Source organism: Otolemur garnettii, unplaced genomic scaffold (genome assembly GCF_000181295.1).
Source record: "Otolemur garnettii isolate 467f Iridium unplaced genomic scaffold, OtoGar3 scaffold00112, whole genome shotgun sequence".
Classification (NCBI taxonomy): Eukaryota; Metazoa; Chordata; class Mammalia; order Primates; family Galagidae; genus Otolemur; species Otolemur garnettii.
Window position 1 is genome coordinate 1,212,060 of NW_003852507.1, and position 8,668 is coordinate 1,220,727.

General features: G+C 54.3%; 1 protein-coding gene across 3 annotated transcripts in view; it reads left to right on the forward strand.

Annotated features, from left to right (window-relative positions):
- Positions 1 to 390: 390 nt before the first annotated feature.
- The window catches only part of SEZ6 (seizure related 6 homolog), a 56,716-nt gene continuing 48,438 nt past the window's right edge, over positions 391 to 8,668 (forward strand). For 2 of the 3 annotated variants that reach the window (XM_003797133.3, XM_003797134.3), the window contains exon 1: positions 764 to 1,000. In XM_003797133.3, coding sequence (XP_003797181.1) covers positions 946 to 1,000 — 55 coding nt within the window. In that variant the 5' untranslated portion in view covers positions 764 to 945. Of the gene's footprint in view, positions 467 to 763; positions 1,001 to 8,668 lie in introns of those variants that run through there. The other variant, XM_012809732.2, reaches the window with a different exon arrangement.

Consider the following 8,668-nt stretch of genomic DNA (forward strand, 5'->3'; position numbering starts at 1 on the left):
CCCTCATGCCTGTCCCATTTTTCAGTTCCGGGAAACTGGACGAGAATTAACAGGAAGAGTCTGTGCTGACTGCCTATCACTGTGGATTCTCTAGTCCTGCAGAGGGGCTAAGGCAGGGTCCTGGAGGTCCAAGGCTGTGTGGAGACCCAGGACACTACCTTCAGCTGCCCGCAGGTTGGCCTGGGTTGCCTCCTGCCAAGTGAAGAATGTCTCCCCAGGACACAAGTGCCACTGCCTTTTAACTATAATATCAGGATAATTAAGCTTTTCTGTGAGCACAGTTTGCTGCTGATGCAGCTGCCTGGAGCCCTGGCATTTATTGAGCGCAAAGTAATAATTTATTGTCCTTTGTACATTCAAAAGCCATCTTCATTATCGGCCCAGGACGGAACTGCCACAAGGGCACGCTGCCTCACCAGCTGCCTCCCTCTCAATGTCTTCCCAGGTCACCCTTTGGCGCCCTCAGGTACCAGGATGGGGTGGAGATAGGTGAGAGAGGGTTGCTCTCTCTCTTGAAGAATTGGGATAGAGCCCACCTCTTTGGTGGGCTGCTAAGGGGGGGAAAGACATCAGGCTTGGATGGGTGTGGGCAGAGCAGCAGGGCGGGGGCCGTGTGCCCACATTAGTAGGGCAGTCCTTCTCCTGAGCTGGCGGTGGCGCGGGAGCCTATGCTCCTGCCGCTGGGTCTTCTGCGCCTTTGCTTGAGACTTTACGGTAAGCCGCTCCTCCCGCGCCCCCGCCCCCAGCCCCGCGCGGCGATCCCCGGCGCCGACGCCAGGCGCTGGCCGTGGTGCTGATTCTGTCAGGCGCTGGCGGCGGCGGCAGCGGCCCCGCTACCTCTCCCCGGCCGGACTCTGCTCTGCACCCCTCCCAGCGCCCACGCCCCGCCGATTCCGGCGCCCTCCCGCCGCGGCCCCGGCCCCGGACGCGGCTGCAATCAGCACCATGCGCCCGGCAGCCCTGCTGCTCCTGCCCTCGCTGCTGGCGCTCCTGGCTCACGGTAAGGGACCCCGGCGTCCGGCGGCAGGAGAGGAGCGGGAGTAGGATCCTGGGGGTGGGAAAGGCGGACCCACTGCCCAGCTCCACGCGTCCAGCTGCCCAGTACAAGCACCGCGCCCTGCCGGCTGCGCTGCCCCCGGCGCCGGCCGAGCCGGGCGGGGCGCGGGCTTCGCGGGCGGGAAGCTGCCACGGCTCCCGCCATTCGCGCCCGGCCGAGACCTCGCGTTTAATCATCTCCCCAGATCTAATGGGATTTCTCTGCTGCAATTCATCGCGCCACCCCCTCCCCGCACACACTCGCTCACCCGCGCGCTACCTCGCCACACTCCAGGCGTCTAGGGGCGACCGGGCGCGTGCGGAGTGGCGCAGGGCGGCGAGTCGGGACCGTCTGGCTGGCAGCCTGCGGTCCCGCCTCGCCTGCCGCCCGCCAAACTTCGCTCGACTTTGCCGCCGGTTCCGGGGCCTCTCGCGTCCTCACTGCGGAGGGACGGGGCCAGATGATGGCTAGACCCGGGGTTGGGACATTGCTCACCTCCCTCCGTTTTGGCGCTGTCATACCAGAACCGGAACCTAGAGTACAGTTCTGAGGAGAAACGAGCGGGGACCCCGGCCCCTTATCCGGCTCCTCACTCTGCCCTGGGCTGCAGCAGCTGTGGTCCTGGGATAGACACGCTGTCCTCCCGGAAGTCCTTTCCTTGCACGCACACACACACCACCCCGCATGGCTGAATTTCTGTCTCCCTCGGGCCTGCTGCCCTGCCTGGACCCAGTCCACCCCAACAGCAGCACAGAGGGCCAGTCCTCCCAGTGTGCCGTCAGCCTCTCCTCCGGAAGTTTGGTCCTCAACTTCATCAATCTAAGGTTGAGGGGAGCTTGGCCATGCAGTGGGGCTGCAAGAGAGCGTTGGAGAGACGGTGAGGGTTTTGTATCCCAAAGAAGGAAGGTTTCTGAGTTTCATCTGGACCTGCTATCCCAGCTCAAACAAGCTTTCGTTGACACTACTGCTGCCCAGGTCCTACTCCTGCTGCAGCTACTCGGCTGGTGGGGTCACGGGAATCGCACTTGGGAGTTGGAAACCACCCTTCTTTGCCATGTGGTTCACAGTACCTGATGTGGAGAGGGGAGAAGGTGGGAGTTTCTAACCTCCGCGGTTCCAAATCTGGAAAGAGCTCAGGGCAGAACCACCAGGGGCCAAGCTAGCCCCCATGGATGTCAGTTTTCTTCTACAGCCCCAGGGATGGAAAGGCCCCCTCTCTAAGTCTCTAGCTCACTCACACACAGCCCAGTGTTCTCACCCTGTCACTTGACTGCCCGTTGCTGGTCCTCTAGCAGCACAGGGAACTCTGAACCATGTGTGCACCTTGGGGCTGGGAGAGGAGAAAGCAGGTCCGTCTTTGTCTGGTATCCCATGGCTGGCCAGCTCCCCTGGGGCTTAGGGCCTGTGTTTATCCCCTGACACTCTGTGGCCTCCTGTGTGGGTGTGTGGGTCTAAGTATGAGTGTAATCAGGCTCCTGCATGTCTGGAGTAGCAGGTCCCGGTGTGTCTCCACTTCAGGAGGTCTGCATGTTTGGGTGAGGGCTCAGCAGTAAATGGGTGTGAAGTGTGAGGCCACTAGTGTGCAGAGGCAGCCTCAGCTACAGAGCTCCCTGCAGGGCTGGAATGAGACCATGAGTATCCAAGAGGAAGGCTGGTGTGGCTGGAAGGCCAACGAGCTCCACTGGGAATGTATGAGTATTGGGAGGAATCTGCTCATTCTAATGCTGTGAGTCTGGATGTCCCTGGCCAGTGTCCCTTCCTGATCTGCCAGGATTGCCAATGCCCGTGAGGCCGCCTGCCCAAGAGGTATGTGGGTAGGCGTCTGATTGAGGAAGGACTTTATTTTCACTTCCCAAGGGAGAGGAGTAAGCAGCCCCAAAGTGCCAAAGCTGATGGTGAGAGGGCCGGGCTGTGGGAGCTGGCTGCCTGGAAGCCCCTCCCTTCTCAGCGGGATTGCAGGTCCCAGTCTTTGGGATGCTGAGTGGTCCCATCCGGGAACAATGCATTCAGCGTCTTGCAGCTCGTGAGCACCTTGACTGTATAAAAGTGAGCCTCGAGGAACAGACCTCAGGCTGTGAACCTTTTCAGCCAGAGTCATGTGTCCCTTAGCCTCCCTGACTTGTAACCTCAAGACGAGGCCCTCAGAGCTTTGCTCATAGGTGGGATGTAGGCTGCAGGACGCAGCTCAGGAGCTGCCGGAGGCCGGGTAGGCGGAGGCTGCAGAGGTAGGGCAAGACTGCACCTGGCTGGAGCCGAACTCCTAGGCTTGGCCCCCTATCTCCTCCTGCAGCCTCCAAGGTGCAATTGGCCTCAGGTGTGAAGGGCTCTGTAGGCCTCTGGGTGTCCTCCCCACTTGTGGGTGATTCCTGCTCTGGGATCCCGCTGTAGTTGGGAGGGAAAGGGGGTGTGGGAGGGGCTGTGCGTGCCTGGGCCTGCTGTGTCAGTTTAATGATTTTTAATGAGCAATTACCTTTAGTCATTCTCCTAATTTCTGAATATCAATAAAGTTAATTAAACTCTGCATGTGTGAATGTGGCCTGGGGAGATTGTGAAGGTGGAAGCTGCTGCAACTGAGGTGAGGTTGGGTCTCCAGGGGAGGAAGCTGCTTTCTTGGCTGTGTGACCTTGGACCTGCTGCTCCACCTCTCTGAGCTCCACTTGAGAGTGTGGTGGGAAAAGGGGGGGGCCAAGGGTGGGAAGTCTGAGTTGCTCACTCTGCCTGGAACTGGGGGGTGGTGTCTGGAGGAGGAAGGAAAGAAGGAAAAGAATGACTTGGCTTCCAGGAGCCACAGTGCCATAAGGGTTAACAAACCAGGGCTGCCTTAACCTAAAATGGTAATTGCTGTTTCCTGCAGACTCCTGGGTAGGTGCTGGATTCTACCCACACATTTCTGAGTCTGGGGGCTGCTATTCACACTAGACGCTGCTCCCTGCCCCACAACCTGGCACTTCAGGGTCAGGAAGTAGTGCTGGGGACAAGAGCCTATAGGGAAGAGCCTGGATTTCACTCAGAGCCCTAGAGGTTAACCTGGTGGGTAGGAGGCCTCCCTGGGCTTCTGAGAAGACCAGAGGACCCAAAGACTGCCACATGCAGGAGAGGGAAGTCTGAGTTGGCTTTTTGCCCCTCACAGGCTGAAGCTCATCAAGCTTGGCAGGCCCTGGCGGCCATCCCGGCCTCCTCAACAGAGTGGCAGCTTAAAATGCCTTGGGGACACCATGGGTGCTAATGGGAAGACAGGAGATGCAGGGGCTGGGCTTAATTAGAAACTTGGCTTTTGTTGCCCACCACCACTCTGGTGGCTTGAATGCGGAGGTCATATCAGAAAGCCCACGTCCTTAGCCTCTCCCTCCATTCAGTCATCCAGCCTCCTTCAGTCCTTCTCCCCACCTCTCCTAACCCCATTGGCCCCGCCTGCCAGTCTGGGATCTGCTCAGGGATGCGGCGCCCCCAGCTGGGCAGAGCTGTCAGGGCTCAGAACTCCACCATACCCGGAAAGGAAGAAAGAAGGTGCAAAAGGGCCTATAGGCAAGGGTTACTTTAGTGAAGAAACCTCTCAGCCCAGATGGTTAAGAGACCAGTCTCTCGGCTGGGCGCCTGTGGCTCAAGCGGCTAAGGTGCCAGCCACATACACCTGAGGTGGCAGGTTCGAATCCCCAGCCTGGGCCCGCCAAACAACAATGATGGCTGCAACCAAAAAATGGCCAGGCATTGTGGCAGGCGCTTGTGGTCCCAGCTACTTGGGAGGCTGAGGCAGGAGACTCGCTGGAGCCCAGGAGTTGGAGGTTGCTGTGAGCGTGATGCCATGGCACTCTACCCAGGAGGACAGCTTGAGGCTCTGTCTCAAAAAAAAAAAAAAAAAAAAAAAGAGACCAGTCTCTCAAGTGCCTTAGGCATGCCCCTACCCTCTCTGGGCCTCCAATTTCTGGAGCCTTCAATGTAAGGTTGCCAGATGTGGGTGCACATCAGGGCCTCAAAGGTCTTGTTGAGTCCTACAGATTTCTGGGTCCCCATCTTACTGAACTACTCTCCGAGAGGGGCCAGGTTCTGTATGGAAGAGGCTTCTGGAGGAAACAATGCTGCCGGCACTGGTTGCAGCTGGGAGGTGGAAAGCAGGTACTAGGAGGTCTCTGAGGCCAATTCTAAAAGGAAGCGGCAATTCCAGGAAGCCAACTCACCCAGCCAGGCCAAAGGAGTTTCAGCTTCATTTCCCCAAACTAGCCAAGTTCTCAACAGCTTCTGGGATCATGTCATTCCTCCCGTCTGAAATTCTATTTTTTTTTTTTTTTTTTTTGAGAGAGAGTCTTATTCTGTTGCCTGGACTAGAAGGTCATGGCTATGGCATCAGCCTAGTTCACAGTAATCTCAAACTCCTGGGCTCAAGAGATCCTCCTGCCTCAGCTTGGTACCCACCATGACATTCAGCTAATTTTTGTGTTTTTAGTAGCCATGGGGGTTCTTGCTCTTGCTCAGGCTGGTCTCGAACTCCTGAGCTCAAGGCATTCTCCGCCTCAGCCTCCCAGAGTGCTAGGATTATAGCATGAGCCACCATGTATGGCCCTATCTGAAATTTTTTTCCCCTCCTGGGCCAACCTGGTTCACCCTACCTCATGCTTCAAGTATTAGCATAGCTGGCATTTCCTATAATTCTTAAGTACATATTTATGGACCATTTATTATATAGCTTCTCAGGGGATCCTAACCTGTCTTCCAGCCTGGGTCAGGGGACCCCTCTGTGCTCCCGCCATCCCTTGGCTTCCCTTATCAACATCCCCATCTTATTGGGTTACCAGCACGTCTTGTTGACACCTCCCCAGCATCAAGACTAAACTCACTAAAGAGGACACCAATCTGTTTCACTCAGCCCCTATGTCTTGGGGAAGCTCCAGAATTCCTATTAGGAGAAGTTGAGGGTCAGCTGCTTGGTTAGAAAGACGAGGTGGGCCCATGGCAGCTGGACTGCATCTTGAAGCTGAGTTTGCGTAGCAAGCACACTATTTTTATATAGATTGTATGTTAGGATTTTTTCCCTTTCCTAACAGTTGGCCAATTATCCCAACTGTAAATTATAGCCTTTACTTAGTTTTTTCCTTCTACGAATTAAGCTGTCACACCATCAGCCTGAGGTGGCTTAGGGGTGGGATGCTCAAGGCCATTCTGAGCGGCTAAAGCCTATCCCCCATCAGCCCCTAGTGCTACCACTGCTTGTGTCCCCACTGGCACAGAGCCTAGAATGGCAGACATTAGATACATATTGAATAAATTAATGAGAGTTACACAGGTGGATATTGGCAGAGGTGTACCCGGAGCCCAGGCTTCCTGACTCTCCCAGTGTCCACCCAAAGCACGTGCCTACCATCCCTACTAGTTGATAGGGATGCCTTGTATGAACTTAAGAGAGAGACAATGTCTTATCATCTGGTTCCATAGCCCCCTCATCCATCTCAGCTTCAGACACCCTCAAACAGCTTGGAGGGACCAACATGAAATTTTATGGGGCGCTCTGAGCCTACATGGCCTTCATTGAAGAGAAGGAGGCCTAAGAATCATCCAGGACCACAGTGATTCAGGTCCACAAATCCTAAAAAAGCAGGTCTTTGAGTATTTACTTCTGCCATTCATTCATTCATTCCACAAACCCATGCTAAGGAGTCAAGCCTTTCACATGCCTTTTCTATTTAATATTCATAATAAGAGGTTAGTTATCCCCACTTTAAAGATATGAAAACTGAGTTTTGAAGAGATTAAGTCATTCATCCTGGGGCTGCACAGCCAATACATAAAAAGGCTACTCCTGCCCATTTTACAAAACCTAGCTTCATCCAGGACTGTGTTCATTCTCCCATTCTAGGGCAGAGCTTCAGTACAGGCAGATAGGGACCCAGGAAAATATCACTATTAAATAATAATAATTATTATTATTATAGCAGCAATGATAATAGCAAACTTCCTTAGGTACCAACTATGTGGCAGGCGCTGTACAAAGGTACTTTATATACATTAGCTCATTTTATCCTCTTATCATCTCTAGTAGACAAAAGCTATTACCTGCCTTCTATAGACTAAGTTCAAGCTCATGTTGCCAAACAGACCCAAGACATAACCAGCCCCTAACTTTCTTCTAGCACACTTCTGGTGATGGCAATTGCTTCTCTGTTGATTTCTATTCCAGTCCTTACTGCTGTAGGTTAGGGATATTTAATCTTGCTCAATCTTTAGGGGCAAAGTAATATAACATCCTCTCCAACACTCGGAGGCCAGGAAAGAGTGCAGGGCTGGGAGTCAGGTGAACTGTGCTCCCTGAAGTCTTGGGTCAGAGGTCAGTGACCTTGGGTGACTCTTACTCTTTAACCCTTTGGGGGTTGGTGAATAAGAGAACCAGTCACTCCTATTCTGGCATCCTGGGGTGCCCTACTCCACTACTTTCAGCCTCCTCTGAAACCCAGCAGAAGGAAAGCCTGAGTCTGCCCTAGCTTCCTTCCACCTGCCTACCTGCCTCACAGCTGCCAGCCCTTGGAGGAGAGGATCGATGCTGCAGCCTCAGGCAGAGTGTTGTTGGCCATTGATTGTTGAGATTTCTCAGAGGGCTCTGGAGCAAACAAACCTGCCACTGCTCCAACAACAATCCACAAACCTGCCTATTTCTCCAACAACAATCTAGGTCTCCTGGTCTCTGGCTGCAATCTGCAGCCTTGCTGGCCAAGCAGACAGGCAGGAAGAGAGGGGTTAGGGTGGGAGGTCCTAGCTGGGTCCATCAGGTGCAAGGGGTTCTGCCAGATCAGCAGGGACTGAGTGGGCAATGGGAAGGGGGCATTAGGGAAATGCAATGAGGATGGTAGAGTGAATCCTAGACCTTGTGCAGGTCTTCTTTGGTCCAATCTCTACAGTTTTGCTCAGCCATTTTTTCACACCCCGAATACATCCTGGATCCTTCTGCTTATTTTAGCTCTCTCATCCCCCCTTTTCCTAACCACTCAGCCCAGATGGCTCTCTCTGCCTTCCAAACACTCAGTGCTACCCATCCAGAACTTAGCCCATCCATCTTTCATCCACCCATCCATTCTCCACTCAACAAACCTCTATTCAACCCCACCAGGGGCTTTGATAGGCAGTAATACAACATAATCCTTGCCCTTAAGAACCTAGTCTGCAGGGGAGCTCCTCTCTCTCTCTTTTTTGTTTTGTTTTGTTTGAGACAGAGTCTTGCTCTGTCACCCTGGGTAGAGTGCAGTGGCATGACCATAGCTCACTGCAACCTCAAATTCCTGGGCTCAAGCGATCTTCCTGCCTTCCTGCCTCAGCCTCCTACTTGAGTAGCTGGGACTATAAGCCTGTATTACCACATCCAGACTTTTATTTTTATTATTATTTTTTTTAAGTGAGGGGATTTTGCTCTTGCTCAGGCTGGTCTCAAAATCCTAGCCTCGGCTCGGCGCCTGTGGCTCAAGCGGCTAGGGCGCCAACCACATACACCTAAGGTGGCGGGTTCGAATCCCCAGCCCGGGCCCGCCAGACAACAATGATGGCTGCAACCAAAAAATAGCCGGGTGCTGTGGCGGGCGCCTGTGGTCCCAGCTACTTGGGAGGCTGAGGCAGGAGACTCGCTTGAGCCCAGAAGTTGGAGGTTGCTGTGAG